Consider the following 25,856-nt stretch of genomic DNA (forward strand, 5'->3'; position numbering starts at 1 on the left):
ATCACTGTCCTTCATCTGTCCAAAATAAAAGCCACCATTGCTAGTTCAATATATTGGTGCCATGTGAGTCCTCCTTGTCTTAGCCATAAATAGGATTGCTGTTACTTTACATATCAAACAGGTCAAGGGAACATGCAGTTTTCCTCTTAATTCAACTGTTTTTTTCTTTAACAGAAATGCTTACATCTTCCAGATACGCTCCCTACATCTAGATTAAGATCCTGGAATGAAAGCAAATGAAAAATGTCCTTTTATTTTTCTACAGACTTTGGTGAATTCTGAATGAGTTTAATCATCAACAAAATTTCCCCCTACCTGTTACATTTTATTGAAATGTAACTGCTGTCCTACACACTCAGGCAGGAGTAGTTGGTTCTTAATTAGTCTACTTATACATACAGGTTATTTTATATAGATGACATAAAAGTTTAGTGATGGTCACATGCAGGACTAGGTTGCACAAAGACACACTGATGCCACCATGCCAGGTGACTGCTGAAAGAGAAAGTGCCATAATTCACAAACTTGATGGGGGTCCTGTAACAATCCATTAAACATCAAAGCAGTAAGAGATTAATCTAAAACACTTGATTTCATTGGTCTGATTTTTAATACTGTGCTTGAGGTTACAAATAAAATATAACTTTGATATTTAATTTATAAAGTTTTCACATTTCCATGTATAAACAACTTCAGGTTTAAAGTAAAAAGAGCTTTATGGAAACAACAGTTTTTTTCAATAAGATTCTAATTTTATAAGAGTAGAGAAATGTGTAAACACAAAGATTCATGACTTTCTTTTGTAAGTTTGTTGATACAAATATAATTTACTATAAACATTTTGTTTGGTTTTGCTGCACACAGTTCTATGCTGGCATCATATACTACTCAATTCACCTTTCAGAGAGCAAAATCTATGCATTTTGTATTCTAACCACCAGTATGTCCATTGCCAGCAGTGGACTTCATGTTCGGAGAATCAGACTTCAGCAATCTAAAATTAAACTTCAGTACAAGATTATAAATAATCACAAATGAATGCATCATTTTCATATCACAATCACCAGGTGCTTCAAGGCCATGATCCAAGCCAACCAAAACTGATGACAGTTTTCCCACTAGCTGGAATTCACCTACAGTTCCCAGTCATTACAGATTCTCATTTTAGTTTTGCAGTTTTATCAGTGTGGAGTTAAAAAGTGCGTAGCATCACAGCTTCAGCGTAAGAAGTAAAGCCTCTAAGTCTTTCTGGGCCTCTTTGTCCTGAAAGAAACAGACAATCATGCATCAACTTAGATAGGATAAATCTCTTCATTTGCCTAGTATATGCCTACCCACATTTCTTTACTAACAGAAGACATAACACACAACTGTAACAGCCACAGAATGTAAAAGACTATACAGTAAGTCAATTTATCAGTGACTGCAAAAATAAAGTTTAAAGTGAAAACAAGAGCCAGATGGCAGTCCTCCCTTTACAGTTCTGTTAGAGCACTTAAAATGTTAGCCACAAGGAGCCCTCTCAGCAGACCAGTAAGCATTTCAGTTTAGGCTGTAACTTTTATTGGTGTACTTTGCATGAAGTGTTACTGCCTTGCCTTAAACTTTATGTAATCTTGCAGCCCAACTGTGTGCAGTTTTTCTAAAGGTATTTCCATGATGATTACTCATTAGTTATTGTGCAATTAGCAAGAAAGAATTGAGAAATGTAATTAATGCCATAGGTTGGATTATGGTTTCAGTGCACACAGCCATACGTACCTGTAGCAACTACCATGGACTAACTACACCCTTGGTATCTTCCATACCGGTGTTTGTGGGCTCTGCCTATGCTGCTGGACTCATGGCAGAGTGGAGCCAATGGAGAAGCAAGAGGCAAGTAACCTTCTATGCCAACACTATGTTATACCTTCTGGGAAAGAAGGGAAAAGCTCCTTTCAGGCCAGTGTGTAAATGCATAGTTTGCACAGGGCTTTAAAGTAAACAGCTCACAGACACTTCTGCAGGTAACCAGTGATGTGAGTTTTGGCTGTTCCATGTATAATCTGTTCTGAAAGGGGTCTATGCATGTAAAACTCTGCAAAAGCACTAAAACTCCATTAGTCTACTTCTTTTTGAAATGTCACCTGGATATATTCCACTTGCTTTACTTGCCACGACTAAACCTCTATTTTGCAAAATGCACCTTGGTTTAAAATCACATTTCTGAAAAGCCAGCACCTTGTACCTCCAGGCTGGTATGGGTTCAAACACTCATGAAAAGACATGAACCCATGTATACCTAGCAGCACGAGTCAGAAGCACTTGCATGTCACCAATGTTGTGCAAGTATTTCTAAAGACAGAGACCAGTATTTCTTTCCCAGATAACACCACAGGCAATTGTGGAAGCAAATACTGTAGACAGTGAAGTAATCACTGAATTTCATGATCACTTCATTATCCAATCAACCAAAAAGCTGGAACAAAATACAGGACATTTTAAAATACATTTTACGGGTGAAGGAATTCCTGCTTCTCTTTATTTTGGTTAGTTGTCTGTAATGTCATGGAGGAATAGAGAAGAATATTGAGATGATAGAAACCATATGCCAGACATGTCAAACTACATTGTATTATTGGTCTGGATTAAGGCATTAATACATTAGCTGGACACTTCTCTTGGAGTTGCTGCCTTGCTCCCACTGGCAACAACAGGCTAAACTATCTGCCTAATCGTTTATCAGAGGCCTTAAAAAGCACACTCTGCCGAGCCAGTAAGCTCTTGCCAAAATACTTGAACAGAAGGAAATGTCACACTGAATACAGCACCCTTTAAACTCCATGACACTACAGGCTGCCTGGAACACTGCTCTGTAGCTTTCCATGAAAACTGGAAAACTCAAAATTTGTATCAATATGTTGACTAAATCAGGGAAAATACATTCTTTTTGTACTGACTGTGGTCACTTTGTGAAGATCATAGTGAACTTTGTGAAACCTAAAAAGGCCAGATACTGTGCCATGCTATTAAGGAGGCTTTAATGAGTTGCAAAGGTCAAAAAAATATTGGGCAATCTTCCCTGAATCTTCCTCTGGGTTTAGGCAAAAAGAATGAAACAAACCCATAATTATTCTAAGAGCCAGTTAGAGAGGAAACTGCAAATGTGTAGTGTCATACCCCTGGGATGCCAGTTCCGACAAGACTACATCAGTAAAAGGAGGAATTACTACTGTTGCAAACTACTTAACTGGATGCATTCACTGAGTCAGTCAATAATAAGAACTCAGATGGCAAAAGCATTGAAAAAATTCAGTAACAACATTAAAATCAAAGCTCAGAATGGTCAATGACAGGAAATATTATGTCATCTTTGGAGAGTCCTTCCAGACCAGGAAGTGTGTCATACTAAAAAGAGGGAGAAGCCACAACTCTGCTCAGAATACCAGACTCCACTTTTAGGGATGCAAACTTCATTAATGCCCAAAAGCTTGACTGTTAATGGGGAGATAAAGCCATGTATTGGGTCAACTCTATTTCTCACTCAGAAAGCCACAGGGCTTTCTGAAAATGAACAATAAGCTGGGGGTTGGGTTTTGGCGTATTTTGTTTGTGGGTTGTTTTTTGCTTGTTTGTTTGCTTCAGATGGGCAGGTTTTGATATCCCTTTAGAGTGCAGCAGGGAAAAGAAAGAAGAGGTGCAGTTCATAGGAGGAATGCAATATATTTGTGTCAGTTCCATTTGTTCACCCTGAGGCTTAGTTCAGCGTCGACTGAATGCGCAGCCATTTTCAACCTTGACTTTCTACTGTCAAGGCTGACATGTATTAAACACATCTTATCTCATTTTCAGAGTTGAATATGAGTTCAAAACGTTCTGCAAACAGCTACACAAAAGGTATCCAGATTACAGGGTCAGAGACTGTATTTTCCCCTCTTCCTGTTTTGTTGCTTTTCTTTCGTGTTTCATCATCCACATGGCATATGCACAGGAAGCAAAGACCTGGGAGGTCAAGGACTAAACAAGGGAAGAGGGGGAGTTGAAAACAAGAGCAAGAAGGAAAAGAGAGCTGGTGGGGAAACGGGAATGTTGGCTTAATTGGAGGTAGGCCATATTTTGACAGTTAATTTCTGCTGAAAAAATAAAATCTGACTTACACACATAAATGTGTATGTGAAAATTAAATAGCAGTTAAATCAGAGACAGAACGATAATGATTTTACCTTCCATTTCTGCTAATTACTTCCTTATGCACTAAGCCTACTCAACCCAGGCACTGCACATGTGTGCGCTTGTTGACAAAGTCCCAACTGTCAACAGAGAATGATACACCCCCATGACCAAATGGTTACATCAGCCAACTATAACATAACTGCATGCAGCCACTGCCAAATCCCAAGCTGACATGTATCTTGTAGGGTTTCCTTGAAGTCAGCAGGGCTGCATGGTATATTAAATGAGCTGGGCTGCAGGGGTGGTCCAAAGCTGTATTCTGATATGCAGTAACAGCAATGAGGTGTTGGGTCACTCCTGCTTTTGGGTACAGCTGCGCCATTCCTTCACAGCTCCAGAAAGAATCCTGGGCTGTAATAGAAGAGACTCACAAACATACACAAGGATCATTAATTAGAGAGTAATAGCTCTTGCGGACAACATAAATCATATGAAGCTATGTGCTATCCCTTCTCAGGTTCATGATAGAGTCTCACAGATGATGTAGATGTCAGTTTACATACAATTGCATAATACTGTGTTTCCCTTAGTTCAATAAATCAATGCAATTAGCCACTTACCATAAAATCATAGAATGGTATCGACTGGAAAAGACCTCTAATATCATCAAGTCCAACCATTTTCTAACTCTGCCAAGTCTGGTGCTAAACCATATCCTTTAGCACCACATCTATGCGTATTCTAAACACCTCAAGGGATGGTGATTCAACCACTTCCCTGGAGAGCCCCTTGCATTGTTTGAGAATGCCTTCAGTGAAAAAGTTTCTTTTAATATCCACTCTAAACCTTCCCTGGTGCAACCTGAGGCCATTTCTTGTGATCACAGAATCACAGAATACATCCAGTTGGAAGAGACCTCAAAGGTCATCCAGTCCAACCCTGGACCCAGCACTGACGGGTCAACATTAAACCATTTCCCTAAGCACCAGGTCCACATGCTGCTTGAACACCTCCAGGGATGGTGACTACATCACTGCCTATTCCAATGTTTGACAACCCTTTCAGTGAAGAAATATTTTTCTAAAATCTAGCCTAATATTTCCTAAAACTTAGCACAGCTTGAAACAATTTCCTCTAGTCCTGTTGCTTGACACCAAAGAGAAGAGGCTGACTGCCTCCTCATTCCAGCCTCCCTCCTGGCAGTCAATCAAGGGGGACAATCGCTTCCCTTGTCCTGTTTGTCACACTATTCCTGATACAGGCCAGGATGCTGTTGGCCTTCTTGGCCACCTGGGCACAGTGTTGGCTCATGTTCAACCGGCTATTGATCAACACCCTCAGGTCTTTCTCTGCTGAGCAGCTTTCCAGCCACACTTGCAATCTTCTACATAGCTGCTGTATGTCACAAGTTAGGGCATTTTATATTCTTCAAGACTTTAAGTATCTTCCTCTGGGAATGAACCATGAATTCTCAAGGCTTTTAAGACCATGGCAAGCACAGCTTTAAAATATGTAGTTCACAATAGTATTCAGTATTCAGTATTCCTAAGGTTGGAAGGGACCTCAAAGATCATCGAGTCCAACCTGTAACCACAGACCTCAGGACTAGAGTAGGGAGGACGCTACTGCCCACTGCAGGTTTGAACTCATGACCTTCCCATTAAGGGTCTGATGTGCTACCAATTTTAGAGTAATTGTCATGTAAAATTTTTATTACTGGTTCTTTAATAACTTTAAAGACTAAGTGCCACCTGTAATCTTGTTTCATTTCACTGTTGTACACAACATACAGCTTTTGGGGTTCAGGATGTTCCTCTGTTCAGCTGCCACCATCACAATGAGACCTACAGCCCTTCTTTCTGTGCAGTCGTCACTGAAATGGCTGGAACACAATCAAGCCCAGTTACAGCCCCTTCAGAAAGATGCCTGTCGAGGCTTTCTTTCACCCTGTATATTGACCCTGAGACAAGATATTTGAAACATCTGGAAGCTTGAATTCCTGTGGTCACTACAAAAACATGAAACCAATTGTGAACCTTCTTCAACCTGTAATATACTACCACCTCTGTGAATGCGGGGATTGAAGGAGACAAATTAATCACTTTTGAGCCTGAAACACAGCTTTCTGATAAAGAAACAGACACGCTCATTAAAATGAAACCTTGGGAGCTGGTAGGGTAGAGAGCAGACAAGATAAAGGACATCTGTTGTTGACCTGTGCACTGCAAATATTTGAAATGCTTGACCAATAACCATTTAGGTAAGTTTTGTGTGGCTAAAGTGATAAAGTACTGCTAGAAACAGACTTGCTTTCAACTGCTGCTAAGAGTACATAAGCTTTGTGTGTTTCCGGGTCCCTGGGCAGCCCACTCCAGTGCCTGATCACTCTTTCTTTGAAATTTTTTTCCTAATGTCTAGCCTAAACCTACCCAGTTGCAGCTTGAGACCATTTCCTCTTGTTCTGTCACTAAATACTAAACTAAAATACTAACTAAAATACTGAGCCATTTTGGCTCAGTAGCTGATCGGGACCGCTTGTTCGGAACCGCTCCGCTTAAGCTGTGAGTTTCTCGGGGTTTTTCTTTTGCTTTTGCTTTCCTTTCGGGGCTTCGCGGGTCGGGAGGACTGCTAGTAGGGGGAGGAGCCGGCAGGATCGTGCTCACGAGAGCCTGCACGGGTCACGGGAGCCTGACGTCAGCTGCGGCAGTTTTAAAAGCCGCCCGGGCTGTGCGCGCGGCGCCATTTTGGCTCAGTAGCTAGTCTAACGGCTGGGTGACAAAAAAAAAAAAAAAAAAAAAACCACAAAAAAAAACAAAAAAAAAAACACACACACACAAAAAAAAAACAACAAAAAAAAAACCCAAACAGAAAACCCAAACCTTAAACATTGCATCATGGTCGTCACTCGGACGAAGGGTAAAAAACGCAGCGTCTGCCCAGACAGAGCTGTTTCACCAACATGCTGGAGTCCAGGCTGCCAGCTGCAGAGAGTGCTTCAGCCTGGCACTTGGAATAGAGGGGGAGGGAGAGGACACCTGTGTCCGGTGTGAGCAGGTGAATTTTCTCCTCAGCATGGTGGCAGAGCTGAAGGATGAAGTGGCTGAGCTGAAGGAGGAGGTAGCTAGGCTAAGGACCATAAGGGAAAGTGAAAGGGAGTTAGACTTGTGGGAGAAGGCTCTGCAGATCTCCCCTGCTGAGGGAAGGGTTCCTGGAGGCGAAGAGGGATGGATACAGGTCCCTGCCAGGGGTGGCAAGAGAAATCCACCCCGACCCTCTCCTCCTCCTCCGCTGCCCTTGCATAATAAGTATGAGGCCCTGCAGGCTGAGGGCAGTAAGGATGAGAGGGCTGAGGCTGAGGAGCAGCCATCCAGAGGGGAGCCTAAGGCCAAGCGGACCCCACCAGCTGTAACGACCAGCTCTGGGGGGAAGCCTAAGACCAAGCGGTCCCCACCAGCTATAACGACCAGCTCCACAAAGAAAAGGAGAAGGGTTATAGTTGTTGGGGACTCTCTCCTGGGGGGTACTGAGGGACCCATATGTCGTCCCGACCCATCCCACAGGGAGGTCTGCTCCCTACCAGGGGCAGGGGTTAGGGACATTGCGAAGAGATTCCCTGAATTAATCCAGCCCACTGACTATTACCCTCTGATGGTAATACAGGCTGGGAGTGATGAGATTGACAGGAAGGGCACCAGGGCAATTAAGAAGGAATTCAGGGCCCTTGGACAATTGATTGATGGGGCAGGAGCTCAAGTGGTGTTCTGCTCAATTCCTTCAGTGTCAGGGGTGTACACTGAGAGGAATGGGAGAACCCACACCATCAACAATTGGCTCAGGGGATGGTGCCAGCAGCAGAACTTTGGGTTCTATGACCACGGGGCAACTTTCACTGCACCTGACCTGCTGGGTCCTGATGGGGTGCATCTATCTAGAAGGGGTAAAAGAGTCCTGGCACTGGAGTTGGCAGGGCTCATTAGGAGGGCTTTAAACTAGGTCTGAAGGGGGTGGGTGAGGCAATCGGTCCCTCTGCAGAGGTAAGAGTAGGGCGCAAGGTAGGGTCAGTTGAGAAGTCAGGAACCCAGCTGCGATGCGTGTACACCAATGCACGCAGCCTGGGCAACAAGCAAGAGGAGTTGGAGGTCCTAATCCATCAGGGCGACTATGATGTAGTCGCCATCTCAGAAACTTGGTGGGACAGCACCCACGATTGGAGTGCTACAGTGGGGGGTTACAGGCTCTTTAGGAGAGACAGGCGAGGGAGAAGAGGAGGAGGGGTGGCTCTGTATATTAGAGAGTCAATCTGCCACACAACTTGTGGTGGAAGATGAGGTAGTTGAGAGCCTGTGGGTCAAAATCAGAGGACAACCTAACAAGTCTGACATCCTGATTGGAATCTGTTACAGACCACCCAACCAGGATGAGGCGGCTGATGAGTTGTTCTACAAGCAACTGGAGGCTGTCTCAAGATCATCTGATCTTGTCCTTGTTGGTGACTTCAACCTCCCAGATATCTGCTGGGAACTTAATTCAGCAGGGAGGAGGCAGTCCAGAAGATTCCTGGAGCGAATGGAGGACTGCTTCCTAACACAGCTGTTAAGCGAGCCTACCAGGGGACAGGCTCTGCTTGACCTGCTGTTCTCCAATAGGGAAGGGCTGGTGGGAGATGTGATCGTGGGAGGCTGCCTAGGGTGCAGTGACCACGAGATAGTGAAGTTTTCAATATGCAGGGAGATTGGGAGGAGCACCAACAGAACCTTCACCTTGGACTTCCGAAGGGCGAACTTCAGCCTATTTAAAAAACTTGTCTGCAAAGTCCCCTGGGTACCAGCCCTCATGAACCAAGGGGTTCAGGAGGGTTGGACCTACTTCAAACAGGAGCTCTTGAAGGCACAGGAATTGGCGGTTCCCACGTGCCAGAAGGCAAGCCGGCGGGGAAGGCGACCGGCCTGGATGAGCAAGCAGCTCCTGGAGGATTTAAGGGGGAAGAGGAGGCTGTATCACCTATGGAAGGAGGGGAAGGCTTCTCGAGGTATGTTCAAGGAAGCTGTTAGATTATGTAGGAATAAAATTAGGGAGGCAAAGGCCCAGCTGGAACTGCAGCTGGCCACCTCAGTCAAAGATAATAAAAAGCATTTTTATAAATATATTAACAATAAGAAGAGGGGCAGGAAGAACCTGAACTCCATAGTGGACCTGGAGGGGAACACAGTTACTGAGGATGAGGAGAAAGCTGAGGTCCTGAACACCTTCTTTGCCTCAATTTTTAACAGCAAGGCAGGAGTTCAGGACGAGTGGTCTCCGGAGCTGGGCGTTGAGGTCGGGGAGCAGAGTAATACCCTGGAAATCCATGAGGAGTTAGTTCGGGACCTGCTGAGCCACTTGGATATCCACAAGTCCATGGGACCAGATGGGATCCATCCTAGGGTGCTGAGAGAGCTGGCGGATGTGCTAGCTAGGCCACTCTCCATCATTTTCCTCCAGTCCTGGCTCACTGGTGAGGTCCCAGATGACTGGAAACTGGCCAACGTGGTCCCCATCCACAAGAAGGGTCAGATGGAGGAACCTGGAAACTACAGGCCGGTCAGCCTGACCTCAGTGCCAGGGAAAGTGATGGAGCAGATTATCCTGGGGGCAATAACTGTGCACCTGAAGGATGGCCAAGGGCTCAGGTCCAGCCAACATGGATTCAGGAAGGGCAGATCCTGCCTCTCCAACCTGATCTCTTTCTATGATCAGGTGACCCGCCTGGTGGATGTGGGGAGGCCTGTGGATGTGGTCTATGTAGACTTCAGCAAGGCCTTTGACACCGTCCCCCACAGCAAACTGCTGACTAAGCTGTCAGCCCATGGATTGGACCATTACACTCTGTGCTGGGTTAGGAACTGGCTGGAGGGCCGGGCCCAGAGAGTGGTCGTGAACGGTGCCACATCCAGCTGGAGGCCAGTCACCAGCGGTGTCCCCCAGGGATCAGTGCTGGGCCCTGTCCTCTTCAACATATTCATTGATGATCTGGATGAAGGGGTAGAGTCAGTCATCAGCAAGTTTGCAGATGACACAAAGTTAGGGGCAGATGTTAGTCAGTTAGAGGGTAGAAAGGCTCTGCAGAGGGACCTCGACCGACTGGACAGATGGGCAGAGTCCAATGGGAAGACTTTCAACAAGTCCAAGTGCCGAGTGCTGCACTTTGGCTACGGCAATCCCACGCAGAGCTATAGGCTGGGGTCGGAGTGGCTGGAGAGCTCCCAAACAGAGAGGGACCTGGGGGTGCTGATCGACAGCCACCTGAATATGAGCCAGCAGTGTGCCCAGGTGGCCAGGAGGGCCAATAGCATTCTGGCCTGCATTAGGAATAGTGTGGCCAGCAGGAGCAGGGAGGTCATAGTGCCCCTGTACTCTGCTTTGGTTAGGCCGCACCTTGAGTACTGTGTCCAGTTCTGGGCTCCTCAGTTTAAGAAGGACATTGAAACACTTGAGCGTGTCCAGAGAAGGGCAACAAGGCTGGTGAGAGGCCTTGAGCACAAGCCCTATGAGGAGAGGCTGAGGGAGCTGGGATTGTTTAGCCTGGAGAAGAGGAGGCTCAGGGGTGACCTCATTGCCCTCTACAACTACCTGAAAGGTGGTTGTAGCCAGGAGGGAGTTGGCCTCTTCTCCCAGGCAACCAGCACCAGAACAAGGGGACACAGTCTCAAGCTGCGCCAGGGGAGGTTCAGACTCGAGGTGAGGAGGAAGTTCTTCACCGAGCGAGTCATTCGGCATTGGAACGGGTTGCCCAGGGAGGTGGTTGAGTCATCGACCCTGGAGGCGTTCAAGGGGAGATTGGACGTGGCACTTGGTGCCATGGTCTAGTCATGGGGTCTGTGTTGATAGGTAGGACTCGATGATCCTTGAGGTCCTTTCCAACCTAAGTGATACTGTGATACTGTGATACTGTAAATACCTGTGAGAACAGACCAGCACCAACCTCTCCACAACGTCCTTTCAGATCTCTCCTCAGCCTCCTCTTTTTCAAACTAAACAGCCCGGCTCCATCAGTTGCTCTTCATAAGATGCATTCTCCAGGCCCTTCATCAGTTTCATTGCCCTCCTCTGCACTTGCTCCAGCACCTCCACATCTCTCTCGTATTGAGGTGCCCAAAATTCAACATAATACTTGAGGTGTTGCCTCACCAGAGCTGAGTACAAGAGGACAATCACCTCTTTACTGATACTGGACACAGCATTTCTAATCCAAGCCAGGATGCCATTTGCTTTCTTGGCCACCTGGGCACACTGCTTGATCATATTCAGTTGCTTGTTGATTAGACCCCCCAGGTCCCTTTCTGCCAGACAGCTTTCCAGCCACACTTCCCGAAGCCTGTAGTGTTGCTTGGGGTTGTTGTGACCTAAGCACAGGACCTGGCATTTGGCCTTGTTGAAGCTCATCCTGTTAACGCTGGCCCATGGATCCAAACTATCCAAGTCCCTCTGTAGAGCCTCCCTGCCCTTATGTAGATCAACACTCACACCTAACTTGGTGTCAGCTGTGAATTTACTGATGACACACCTCACAGAATCACGGAATCACCAAGGTTGGAAGAGACCTCAAAGATCATCAAGTCCAACCTGTCACCACAGACCTCATGACTCCTAAACCATGGCTTTAAGTGCCACGTCCAATCCCCTCTTGAACACCTCCAGGGACGGTGACTCCACCACCTCCCTGGGCAGCACATTCCAATGGCGAATGACTCTCTCAGTGAAGAACTTTCTCCTCACCTCCAGCCTAAACTTCCCCTGGTACAGCTTGAGACTGTTTCCCCTTGTTCTGGTGCTGGTTGCCTGGGAGAAGAGATCAACTCCCTCCTGGCTACAACCTCTCTTCAGGTAGCTGTAGACAGCAATAGGTCTCCCCTGAGCCTCCTCTTCTTCAGGCTAAACAATCCCTGCTCCCTCAGCCTCTCCTCATAGGGCTTGTGCTCAAGGCCTCTCCCCAGCCTTGTTGCCCTTCTCTGGACACATTCAAGTGTTTCGATGTCTTTCTTAAACTGAGGGGCCCAGAACTAGACACAGTTCATCAAGGTCATCAATAAAGATCTTAAACAGAAGTGATTCCAACACTGAACCTTGAGGAACACCACTTGTGACCAGCTGCCAGCTGGATTTAACTCCATTGACCACAACTCTTTGGGCCCATTCAGCCAGCCTGTGCTTTATCTAGCAGAGTATGTGCTCATCAAAGCCATGAGCAGCCAGTTTGTCCACAAGAATTCTGTGGCAAACAGTGTCAAAGGCTTTTCAAAAGTCCAGATAGACAATACCCGTGCCTTTCTCTCATCCAATAGTTGGGTCATCTTGTCATAGGACATCAGGTTCATGAGGCAGGACAAACATTCCATGCTTTGAGGCATCATCTGTTATCAGTCTTGCTGCACTACGAACTATGCCAAAACTATGTTACCTTTGATATGATGTTGAAATGAATACTTCGTGATAAACTAGCCAATTTAATCTTAAATATAATAAGCTCAATATTTTTCAGGGTAGATTCATCCTTTTGCAGGAAACTACTAACTATAAAAAATATCTTCATCATATTTTGGAATTGTTTTTGGAGGGAGAGAAAGAATGAGCAGACAATGCAAACAAACCTTTTGGCAAAAACTTCAAAACCATGCAAGACCAAATCAGTCTGATCACTTAGATACAGAGAAATAGGAGGTCTCAAATTCTTTTAGCAGCTCTTCCACAAATGTCTCACTTTTGCCAGCATTTTACAATTTGAAATCTGATCTCATTCTTTAGAATGATTTTTCAAAAGGCCCATTCCATAAGCTTGCAGCGCTCATATTTAGTGTAAACAGGATCACTAATTAAGGAATAGCTTTGTGAGGCATATTCAAAAGACACTTTAATTTTGAGTTGGCAGTAGCTATTAGGAAATTCTTGTTTCACTCCTCAAATAGTATTAGTGGGAAAATAATAGCCTAGAATTCAAAATTAACACAAATCTGAATACTTCCATTATTTTGTAATTGAAACACCATGGACTATGAAAAGCATTTGGAGAACAAACGTGCATAAAATTTAAATGATATAATATCCTCTGAAAATGGCATTTTGCATTGAGCTGAGGTTGAGAAAAAAGAAAGTTCTGTTTGATGAGAAAACAAAAACACTTTTTAAAGGTTAAACTTTGTTCTCCTCAAAATCTTGCTTAGGACAGATTACCCGAGCAGCTTGAAATGAGATGTGTTGAAAGTACTCCCACAAGGTCTGCTATCTATATCCAAAGTATGGTGGCTGGAGTAGGCATTTCTTGGAAAACCCTTTGTAGGGAATTCAAGATATAGAAATGGTCTGTTGTAAAAGGAACAGTTGATGGTTGAGTTTACACTTGGCCCTCTTTTCCCTGCCTCTGTAACTCCCATTCTTTTCCTTCCAGGCCGTATTGAAAATATAAATTCATGACCAGGGACATCAATTATGATGATGTAAAAAACAAAGTGAGAAAATCTTATAGCCATGATTTCTCCTCAGCAGTTGCATTCTTGTGTAAACATTCAAATATTGCTCCTGCCCGTTATTAGACTTACCTCCCCCTCCACATATGTAATTTTCCAGAGTTCCAAATGTCACTAAAGCTGAAGGCAGGGTCTTTAACTAAAGTCTCTATTTCCTGTCATTCTACACCTGTAACAAGTGAATGCCATAAAGATGTATCTCTGTAACATCTAAATCTCTCTCACTTGTTAATTTCAAGTCTGAACTGCCTTCATTTGTAATTGCTGGGAAGAAGGGAGTGGTTTTGAAATTATAATTTCTTTTTGAGAAATAATTTTGTAAAATATGTTCTCAGCTTCAGGGAAGTTATCAACTGTATTTTAGGTCAGACTTTCAGGAACTCTCAGTGCAAATACATTTACTTTTCACTTTTTCTGCTTTGCTGCTTTCAGCACTTTCAAGACGACATTTCTTGTCATGTAAGTCCTGCTTTTTAGATTAATTTTCCACAAATATCAGAGACCAGAACTTTGAAATGTTAATTTCCTTCTCTGCTAGTCTATTAATCCTTTTTTGGTGAGCTCACTGCTCCTACAAGAATGGAGTTTGTTCTCACACCCATGTTCCTCTCCAGATACAAGAAAAAAATTCTTTACTAATTTACTTTATAATCCTACACTGAGACATTCATTTTCTGCAAGTTCCAGCCTTGAAAACACCCAAGAATCTTTGTTACAAACAAGAAATTAGTATCTTATTCCACTTACATGCAAAGAGCTGCATGTTTAATCAAACACACACTCTCTTTTTGTCTTTCTATATGCAAGACAAATGCTCATTTTTCAAATTGAAATTGCAGTTTCCCCCTGAAATTTAAAAAAGGCATTTTCCATCACAGAGTCCACCACATCTGGTTTCGACAGCCCTTCATGTAGTCACACTCACCAAGGCTTTGAGCACACTACAAAGTAGTGTGTTTCAGTAAGGGTAATGCTACATCTACTAGATAAACAGAGCAGCTGTTAGGTACTTTACAATAACTCACAGCAGCACTGAACCTTCACTGAAGAAGTGAATTTTTCCCAGGACCCTGAGGTTATCCACCTGGATAGCAACCACAGAAAAGCAGGACAATTTAATATTCCATGCACCTCCAGCAGTGAAGTGCCACTCTACAGCATGACAGTATTTATGGCCAAGGAAGTACCATATGATTCAATGGAGTTTCTTGTTTAGAGAGGTTAAACAGAGAAGTCTCTAAAGTAGTACTGCAACATTCATTTGTTTTTTCCAAATGTAATTTGCACCAAGCCTCCTGTATTTCCTTTCAAAAAAACCCCACAACAACAACAAAAAAAAACCTCACCAAAACAAGAAAAAGACTAATTGGTAAAAAGCATGCTAAACGTTGTAAAAACTGGTATTAGGACTTACAGGAGTCAAATCAGAACTTCTCTCTCCTTTTATGATTTCTTTGGTGTCCTTTTTTAGGTTCATGATAGGGTTGAAACTGGACATTGCATTTTATTTTTTTCTTTAACAAGCATTATCTCTGTTTGGAAGCCCCTCTACCCCTTGAATTAAAAACATACTCTGTAAGTGGTAGAAAGGATACTTGGATATGATACAACATTCAGACAAAAATCATCTCACTTAATTTGAAATGTTTCATGAAATGAACCCTAGACAAAGTATCAAAGAAGTGCCCTGAGTTAGACCAGCTGAGAATTTGACCTGAGGATTAAAATGAGCTATAGGCTGTTTTACTAATGCTGAGTACCTCTGGTTCCCACTGAAGTTGCTGGAAACTGTGGATGCTCAGAAGCAATAAAAAGTAAATCATTGTCTACTATTATTTTTCATACTTATGCTGAAGAATGATTTGTATCATGAAATACTATGTATTTCCTCAGTATGGCACCTTTCCAGCAGTTTTGTCTCTTGGTCTGCTCTTGATTTTATGCCTTTATACATATACATGTTTCTCAGCAGCAGCCAACATTTAAAAACAATAAAGGAATTCCCCTGCCTGAAGAGAGAAAACTCACATGAGAAACTTTGATTATACTTGGGAATGATGGCTTTTGCCTGACTGTGACAACATACTACCCACTGACAACCTCAAGATCCTGTGCTGAAGCAAACTCAGACTTCTGCTGTCCTTCTGTGTTTTACTTTTCAGATCATGAACCCTGTCTTTTCAGGGCTGTAGTCAATTCAGGCACTTCACCGGCATGCATTTATTACTGTCTCCCCAAAGCCTCTCTAGTGTATTTATTGTAGCCTTTCCCCTCTCTTAAACTAACCTGACTAAATGTTACTCTAGCTACAAGTCCAAGACCTAAACCACTTCAGTTCCAACAGGTTGCCCTCAAAAATCAGTAACACTCTTTCTCTAACACAGTAACCAAAACAATATGTAATATTCTAATTCAGATGGGAGCTGAGGAAACAGCATAAGCATAGTTTGTGTTCCAGATCTCCATTCTACTGTAATTCTTTTCAGCATGTACTTGGTTTTAGCCTGTGCTGACTGCCTTGTTTGTTTTAAATGAATCACACACTATTGCCCCAATGCCATATTTTCCTGCCCTCCCCCCCCCCTTTTTTTAAAATACTTAATTAACATCACAAGCAAACAAGAAAAAGCAGATAAATAGTAGCTATAGGACTAGTTGAAACAGAAGTGGGCACACCTTCTTGTCCTCTTCAAAGGGACACTGAAAATTTTTGGGGCCCATTTGCTGCACTTTTTTTATTCACAAACCAGTATAATTCTTATTCTCACCACCCCCCAGATTGCCAGAGTATATCAACCCATCCACCCATCAGACTGCTCCAAAATCCCTGCTTTCATCTCAGTATCCCCTCTTTTTCAGGTATGCTGGTACTCCGGAAATGTGATAGGGACCATGGACCCTCCCTCCAGACCACCACCCTCCAGCATACACTGAAGTCCAGCTCATGTTTAGACTGGTGACATTGAACTTTAGAGGCAGGAGTCACCTCTCGATAACTGCATAGTCTAGGAGTCAAATGTATCAGGTACATATCTTACACACATCTTACATCTAGTCTCTCAGCCATCAGGGCACAGGGAGGCAGCATGTGGCACATGGATAAATATTTCTCTCTCCACCAAGAGGTAGAAACTATCTCTCATAATTACCTTTGGTCACCAAAATTGTAGAATAAACCAGGTTGGAAGAGACCTTCAAGATCATCACGTCCAACCCTTCAACCAATTCAACCCACCTAAACAACTAACCCATGGCACCAAGCACCCTGTCAAGTCTCCTCCTGAACACCTCCAATGGCGGCAACTCTACCACCTCCCCAGGCAGCCCATTCCAATGGGCAATCACTCTCTCTGTATAGAACTTCTTCCTAACATCCAACCTAAACCTCCCCTGGTGCAGCCTGAGACTGTGTCCTCTTGTTCTGGTGCTGGTTGCCTGGGAGAAGAGACCATCATCCACCTGTCTACAACCTCCCTTCAGGTAGTTGTAGAGAGTAATAAGGTCACCCCGAGTCTCCTCTTCTCCAGGCTAAGCAGCCCCAGCTCCCTCAGTCTCTCTTCATAGGGCTTGTGTTCCAAGCCCTTCACCAACTTCGTTGCCCTTCTCTGGACTCATTCCAGCAACTCAACATCCTTCCTAAACTGAGGGGCCCAGGACTGGACACAGGACTCGAGGTGTGGCCTAACAGTGTACAGTGTACAGTGCAGTGTACAGTGTACAGTGCAGTGTACAGGGGCAGAATGACCTCCCTGCTCCTGCTGGCCACACTGTTCCTGATACAGGCCAGGATGCCATTGGCCCTCTTGGCTGCCTGGGCACACTGCAGGCTCATGTTCAGCCTACCATTGATCAGTACCCCCAGGTCCCTCTCTACCTGGCCGCTCTCCAGCCACTCTGACCCTAGCCTGTAGCACTGCATGGGGTTGTTGTGGCCAATGTGCGGAACCCGGCACTTGGATGTGTTAAATCTCATGCCATTGGACTCTGCCCATCTGTCCAGCCTGTCGAGGTCCCTCTGTAGAGCCTCTCTACCCTCCAGCAGATTAGACCAGCTATTGTTAGCAAAGGTGCCTCCCAGTCTATGCCATCTCTATACTTTTTCAAGGAGTCTTTATGAATATATGAGTGACTTCCACTTTACTAAACATGGGCAGTCTTCTGCCCACCAGAAGTTCCCGTGATGTTTGTTTGCAGATTTTACCAGGTCGCTTAAGAGTTCATTGCAAGATTATATGGCCTGTAGTGATTTGAATACAGGAAAATTAAAAAGTTCCCCAGTATACTCAGTGCAGGTATATACCAAACAGGCTGAGTTCAGGTCAGTTCTGTGGTCTCCCCCTTGCATCATTGGTACTACCAAGTAACAGGTAATTTACAGTAGTCTTTCTTGTGTTCTGTAACAGGCAAGCTGAACGTACATTTCAACAGTAAGTAAAGGATGAAGCTGAGTTAAGAGATTATTAATGTCATATCTGTATCTATGTATCTATACATATTTGAAGAAACACTTAGCTCAAGCAATGACTGCTTAATTTATGATTGGTGCATACTATAACTTGGGCCAAAAATAAAGGCCACCCAAGAGCAGCTGATGATGAGGCATGCAGCAGACTTTCTTCTCAGCAGGAACACTTGACATAAATATGTTAGTGCTCCACACACAGTATTTATTGTCAATCAAGTTACAGAGCTATTTCATGTTTAGGTTTTTTTCCTTAACTTCAAAGAATTAAATGGGATATTAGTCTCTGGAATCACCTCCCTCTCTCTCCCTACCACATCTGCTGTGCTCAAAGGGGGTCCCTTCAGCAGACAAAGCTCAGGTTTTAACTTGTCACTAGGATGGTAAGACATTTCCAATCATAGGTTGGTAATTATGGAACTTGTTTTTACACAAGATCAGAGAGAGTGAACCTTCTTGCCATGACTTGGTTTATGTTTAAGAAATTAAATAACTAAAAATCTCTCAAATATCTCTAGAAATGTTGTGTCCACATGCTAAAAAGACTCAAAAGGGCCTAAAAAGGAATATAATATCTCCTGAAATAAATTACATTCCAGCAGATGTAACTAGAAGAATTGTACTTCCCTAACTGCTCTGTGGTTGAAGACAAAGACAATTTTGAATAACTCGTCTACTTCTGCTATGGCTACCTCATTGCCCTGGAGGCCTTGGCAAGAATCAACCAGAGGCTTTCAGGAGGAGAGAGAGAGACTGGAGGACAAAAATTCGGAATGCTTTCAACTGAGAAAAGGTAGGTCTGTGGCAAAATTTCAGCACACCTGAAGTGATACACTCAACTGTTCATGCTTAAGATAGTGTGATGAAATGGGATGAATTACAAATTCTGAAAGCCTCTCTGACACTGATGAGTTCCAGACAATTCCACAAACAAAAATTTTTCAAAGCTATTGATGCAGACAACCGTAATGAGCCAACCCAGAGTGGAGGAAGAAGGAAACTTCCCCATTCAAAAGGTAAAAGTGAAACTTTATGTTATTATTGACAGTGCAATAATGGGTGCCAAAGACAAGAGAGCGGTCACAAGAGAAAAAGTTCTTACTTTCAACACCCACCTCATTAGTAACTGAGAGAATTGACAGTGCAGAATCACAGTACTTCAGTGCGTTGTTTTTCTGGCCAAGATCTTTATAGCACTGAGAAGAAAAAGACAATTTGTTTCCAATCAGACTAGTGTAAGAATACCAGAGTCTACAAATTGTTATTTTTAAAAGAACTCGATTACCTTTGCCAAATAAACATAATTGCATTTGGAATACCCTGGATGCATTTCTTCTGCCTAATAATAAAAAACAAGAAAGAAAAGAGATATAAAACTTGTGTAATGAGATTTATGTGTTCCACGTAACATTTTTAGTAATGCACTAAGCTTCCTCAAACATCAGACTGAGTTATTCCCTGCTGTATGCACCACAATCTGTTTAGCACACTAGCAAAATTATTTTAAAGTAAATCAATAAAAAATCCAAGAAAATTCAAAATTAAATCAGACACATGAAGTACTGAACACAAAAGTGCTCTGTACTGCTTGCTCTCCTTTCTCCCCAAGTACTTTGTAAAGATATCAGTCTTTCTCTATCACAGAATATTGGTTTCATTCACTTACACAGTGAGTTGGAAGACACTGCTCTCTTTAGATTATTAATATTTATTTCCTCATCAAAGAAATAACAAGCCACCAGCCATTCATAGTTCATGTAAAAGATAATGAACTGTATTAATCCACTTTATAATTATTTTTCTCTTTCAGACTGGTATCTTCTGGGTCTGAGTTCACCATTCAGGTCAGTAAAGAAGGATTGTCTTTCTGTTGAAACATATTATGGATAGAGAAGCTTGAAAGATGAGTAAAAACCTTACTAGTTAACTACTAACCAAGAAGCAGTTTTAATCAATAAAAAGTATTTGGGAGAGAAAAATGGCATCAGTGAAATTTAGAGTAGTTATAATCCTTGGACCAAAACTACGTTGCTTTCACCACAATTGTGTGTTAGCAAACATTTGAAAATGAAATCCAAATAGTTGTCTTTTAGACAGCAATTTGATTTTTGTTGCAGAAGATGACTTAAAACCACAGTTAGTCTGCAGCCCACCACAAAATGCCCTGAGGCTAAAGTGAACATTTCAAAGTATTTCTACCACCTTTGGTTTCTGACCTTGAAGAAAAAATGTCTTAAATGGGGATGACCCTAATGTATTGTACTATCCAAAATGCAGGAGATCATTCCATCTTTCAATAGAGTCAGATCACAAAAAACAAGCACTTTTGATAGTGAAGAAAATATGTTTGTCCAATTCCTTTGAAAAACTGTCTGAAAGTAATTGTAATAATGGAATTTTATGTCTTGTATAAATTTTTCACCTGAATGAATTATTTTCAGCTCCAGAAATAGAAATTATTCATATAAAAGACACTGAAAGAGAAGCTTCTTTTATTTATGTGGGGTTTTTTCTCATAACTTTGAACCTAAGTAGAATGCCCAGATGAGGGACCTATATGAGAGTTTTCTTTTCTGCTTTACTACCTTGTTTCAGGACCAGCCACAGCCAAGCTCCATGTGGCCTTTCACACAACTGCCACCCCCTTACCCTTGCAGGATGGGAAGGAGAAATTGGGATCAAAATGGAATACCCCACAGGATGTGGGGAGAGTTTAATAGAACAATATAAAGAATGAAAGAATGACTGGAATAAGAACTATATATAGATTATATTATATATGTGTGTGTCAAACAAGTAGTATAAAATGTGACACACTCACCCAGCCTAGTTGACACTTTTCCTGATGCCAGACAACTGCTACCCTGTGCCAGCCCCCCACTTTAATAGTGGGCATGTTTATGGCATGGATTATAGCTGGCTTAGTTAGCTAGCCTGGCACAGCCCTCCCAGATTCTTGTGAAGGAAATTACTGGTATCCTACCTGAACCCAGGACAACCCATCTCCACAAATGTGAAAGGCTTCTACTGAAATTCAATGGATAAAGCTTTGGATCAGAAAAAGGGAAGCAATACAATATTGAAATTTCCTTGCAACTGTTAATCCTCTTGCAGAAACAGGCAAATCATGAATTATTGTTAAGGTTAGTTTGTTTCAGTGACATATATGTATATCCCTCTCACATCCCACTCATCTCCATACATCTCCATAGAAAACACATTTGAGTAGAGACCTCTGGTATTTAGGAAAGTCCTGGATTTATGGCTACTGAACATGACCTGTTAAACACACATTTTAACAACAGTCACATAGCAGCTGGTGAATAATCACACAGGAAAACCCTTGGCTAGGACTTACCTTAAGGAAATTCTGCAACGCTTCTTCTACTGTTGAAGTTGGTGGAGTCCCAAAGAGAGCAGCAGCTACTTTTTTTTCAATCCAAGACAACTGAGCTACCTGTAAGTAAAACATCAAAATATAAAGTCTTAAGGGTTCTTCTCAGTTTTGGAGTAAATACTCTCCTGTACCACTGAAGTAGGTTGGTGTTTTGCAAAAGACACAGTAAAGGAGTGTTTTATACTATCAGTTTGTCAGCTCAAAGCACAGCCTTCTGGACTTTAGATTCAGTTTATGGAAAAATATACACTTTAAGAAACACATGACAAAACACCATCATCATTGCTATGAGATTATTCCAAAGAACCAAGCTTAAAGTACAGTTTAGGTTTCATAAGATCCTGCCATTTTTTAATACCTAAGATTAGAAATAGTGCTTTAACCCCCTTAAGTTTTTCACAAGGCAGCTTGGCCTGGTAGTCCATGTACTTTCCAATATCATGAAAAGCTGTTGCTAGTGTCAAAATGTGAATGCTTTTGGTACTTGTAAAACAAGTTAATTTACTACACAGAAGCTGGTGACATCCACTGTTTAGAAACAGGTTTTGTTTTTTCCTCTTCAAACCTGACAAATATAGCTTGCCAAAAAATGCACATGACTTCTTCCCTTACATATACTGACATTTGACAGAAGCTGCTTTGGTTATTGCCACAAGGTATTTGGCTCCACTACCTAATCTGGTGAAACACACTTCACATCACCAATGAAAGATGGAGCTACTAAGAAATGCAATGTGAGACTGAAGCCTGTTTAACTGGAGAAGTGAAGTTACTCCCCTCCAGAGAGTTTGACTACCCCCGTGAAGTCAGAACTTCATTCTTTTATAACAGTATCTGAAGGACAGCACTAATAGATCCTGTCACTGAATACAGCTGACTTTAAAATAGTAAAAATCAAAATTCTGCATTTTCGTGGTAATTTCTGGCCTGATCTATGCAGAGACAACATAGAGAAAGGATACACACAGGTGAAGAAAGAGCCTCTCACTGGAGACCTGGAGGTGAAACAGGAGTCACACAGTCATATTCCTTCTTTTTCAGAAGGAGCTGGAATTCAAAAACCAGAGTTGATCCTTGAACTCAAGCCTGTCCTACCGCTATAAAAATGAAAATGCTTTTGGATAGCTTTAGGTTGTTCCCACCTCATTCCCTGGCTTCCCTGTCTCTTCAGGGTTGTTTCTGCTCACCACAACCCCTCCAGCTAAATCCAGCAATAAATGTTGGTAGTTACGGTAAAACATAAGAATACATCCACAGTACACTATCCACAGACATCGACTCTCTCATTTGAACAGACATCAAGCTCAATGTATTTATTGTTGCAAACTGTCCTAAAAATGCCATTGCAAAGATTGAAAGTACAGGCCAGGACACAGCAGGAAAATACATAGTACCACATTTTCTTATCCTGTCCCAGTCACTCTAGGAGCAACATTGCTTGGAGACAGAAGACATTCTGATCAAGTCTTGATGGTTTGGCAGGGTCCAATGCCTTATTTGATTTGATAAATGCTGTTGATAAATCTTTGGCACAAACCCAATTAACCATTATACTTTAAACAGAAACAATATTAAGAAATCAGAGGTTTATTTCATTCTGTCTACCACACATATCCCACTCTCAACCCTCTTCTACAGGAATACAGAAGTTGTTACAAAAGCTCTGCAGCAATCCCAGAGCTCTTATTCAACAGGATGCTTCTCCTCTCTGCACTGTAGTGCTTTCACACTATTTTACAAACTGCAGCAAGCTGGTTAAAACTTCATATTATACATAGGTACACAATTCCTTCATGCACTTCATTTCCCTAGCTACTCCATATTTTCTGAGACATATTCTGCAAGAGATATTAAAAGGATTTTTGCAAATGTATTGTTTTCTTGACACCAATCTACCGATGCAATGTTCTCTACTCTTTTGGAAGAGGAAGGAACTTTCTATATTTGTAGGTCCATCACATCAAGATAGAGCTAGCTTACTAAAAGGAGGAAGAGAAGGGGAAAAAATAATTGCATACATTTACACCCTTCTCTGAAAGGCCACACAACACCCCGGGACACATACACTGAATAGGTAAAATTCCCACACATGTCTGCTGTTATGCAATAGTGAGGAAATGGAATTACAGTTTTTCCATGTGGAGCCATCATTACCTACTGAAAAACAAGTTCTTCCTGGCAGTCATTTTATTTTCTTACAAGATTTAATCATAACCGATTTATTGGGGTTTTAGTCCTTATTTTGTCTGGCTTGGGTGCTGTTTTGTGCTGTTCAAACTTTAAAAAGCGCAAACATACATGTACTTGCCCATTTTTCTATTAAAAGCCCCACCAAGCTAAAACAACATTTTAAATTGAAATATATATTTGCACAACAGTGAGCTTTCTTTAAATGAGTGCTGGTTCCAGCACTGTGGTTTGTGACTACTACACAGATAGTCTGAGAGATCTGTGATGTTTTGAGCAGTCAGATTTATATGTCACTAGCTTGATGGATTCACTGCAGCTAACTCTAGCCATCCAGAAACAAAGTGCCTAGTTTAAATGATTTTTTCAGGTTCCTTGCATGGTCAGTACAGAAAGAGGCATTTCCATTAGATAATTCCTCTTCACCTACATTAGCCTGGCATGAACATTTCTCTGTCTTCTTTCTTTCCTTCAACTACAAAAGGCACAAAGCAAATTATATCTTATGGAGGGTTAGAGAAAAGTGAGCTTAACTGCACCCCACCTGAGTCAGTCTGCATCTCTCTATGACTAAGGTGGGATAAATGGGGAAAAAACCCCAGACCTGTTTTATGCAAGAAACAAAGTGGAATCCTGGAGCAGTAATGATGAACTGTAAATTATACCCTTCCCTTGCTGACACAAAAGCAGAGTCTTTAATCTGAAATAACTTTATTACAGAAAATCTTAATGCCATGTTCAGTGAAATGGAAACATCATTCCTACTATACTGACTAACTTAATTAAGCATTCTCTATGTGTGAACCAGCACAGGCAACAGAAACTCTGGTGAAGCATGCTGTATGTAGTGCAAATTTGACTTCCACAGTCAAGGCTCTTCCAAACAGTGCAAAGCATATCTGGAGATCCATATAAAATCAAGTGCAAAGAAACTGTTAACTGTCATCAGCTTCAGTGGTACCGTGATTTCATTTAATCCATCTTCCAAGAATGGTATAGGACAGCCGAAAGTAACAACAAAAACAGCTACTGCAGCAATAGCTACAACAAGAACATTAAAGAATGAAGATTGTCTGTGCCCTGCAGATGCTTTCCAAACCTTAAGTAAGTTTTGATTTTTTTAGGTCTCTTAAACCCTGACATCAGTCCCCACCAGCAGCTGAAAATTCACAAGAGCACTGCAAGGAACACTGTGTTTCCACAGAATATCAAGATCAAACATACTGGGTCACTCAAGGAACAACGCTCCCCAGCTGGCAAACATGAGAGCTAGTCCCACTTGCTCAAGAGGAAAAAGCAAGGGGCTGAGGGACCACTGGCTAGCTCCTAAACTTTCCTAGGGCTGGAGAGGAATTGGTCACCATGACAGCCTGGCCTCTTGCCATGGAGAGGAGGCCACTCTTCATTATCCCATAGCTAGGAGAGATGCTTCTTTCAAACAATCTCTTCTATAGCTCTATCAAGCAACAAGTTCCCATCCATTTATTCTACTCAAATCTCAGTACTAATACTGAAGATGGAAGAAGGCCACCCACAGAGCTGGACTGCAGCTGACTGTAAAGTTCATACTCAGCACACTTCCGTCAGGACTCTTAGGTCCATCTCCATGAGGCTGCTCTCTAACAGATCACATCCTAACCTGTACTGGTGCAATTTCTTATTCCTTTCCAGATGCAGAACTTTGCACTTATCCTTGTCAAACCTCATTAGGTTCCTCTTTGCCCAGCTCTCCAGTCTGTCCAGGTCTCACTGAATGGCCTCACAGCCTTCAGGTGTGTCAGCCAAGCCTCCCAGTTTGGTATTGTCAGCAAACTTGCTGAGAAGATACTTTGTCCCCTCATCAAAGTTATTTATATTGAACAGGACTGGACCCAACACTGATCCCTGGGGGACTCCAGTAGTTACTGGCCTCCAGCTGGACTTGGCACCACTGATCACCACTCTTTGCACTCTATTGTGTAATTGGTTCCTAATCCATCTCATTCTCTGCTTTTCTATTCCACACCTCCTGAGCTTACACACAAGGATGTTGTGGGAGACACTGCAAAAGCCTTGCTAAGGTCAAGGTAGGCTACATCCAATGGTCTCCCTGCATCTACCCACTCAGTTACAACATTGTAGAATGCCATCAGATTAGTCAAGCATGATTTCCTCTTGG

General features: G+C 42.6%; 1 protein-coding gene across 1 annotated transcript in view; it reads right to left on the reverse strand.

The window, feature by feature from the left end:
• Positions 1 to 227: 227 nt before the first annotated feature.
• RMDN2 (regulator of microtubule dynamics 2) overlaps positions 228 to 25,856 on the reverse strand; it is a 62,282-nt gene continuing 36,653 nt past the window's right edge. Inside the window, exons 8-11 of the mRNA XM_068156446.1 lie at positions 21,473 to 21,571; positions 19,400 to 19,453; positions 19,230 to 19,310; positions 228 to 1,263 (exon numbers count right to left, since the gene is read on the reverse strand). Coding sequence (XP_068012547.1) covers positions 1,210 to 1,263; positions 19,230 to 19,310; positions 19,400 to 19,453; positions 21,473 to 21,571 — 288 coding nt within the window. The 3' untranslated portion in view covers positions 228 to 1,209. The remainder of the gene's footprint in view (positions 1,264 to 19,229; positions 19,311 to 19,399; positions 19,454 to 21,472; positions 21,572 to 25,856) is intronic.

This window comes from Melanerpes formicivorus, unplaced genomic scaffold, assembly GCF_026170545.1.
Source record: "Melanerpes formicivorus ecotype bairdi unplaced genomic scaffold, bMelFor1.0.p_v2 SCAF_2, whole genome shotgun sequence".
NCBI classification, from domain to species: domain Eukaryota; kingdom Metazoa; phylum Chordata; class Aves; order Piciformes; family Picidae; genus Melanerpes; species Melanerpes formicivorus.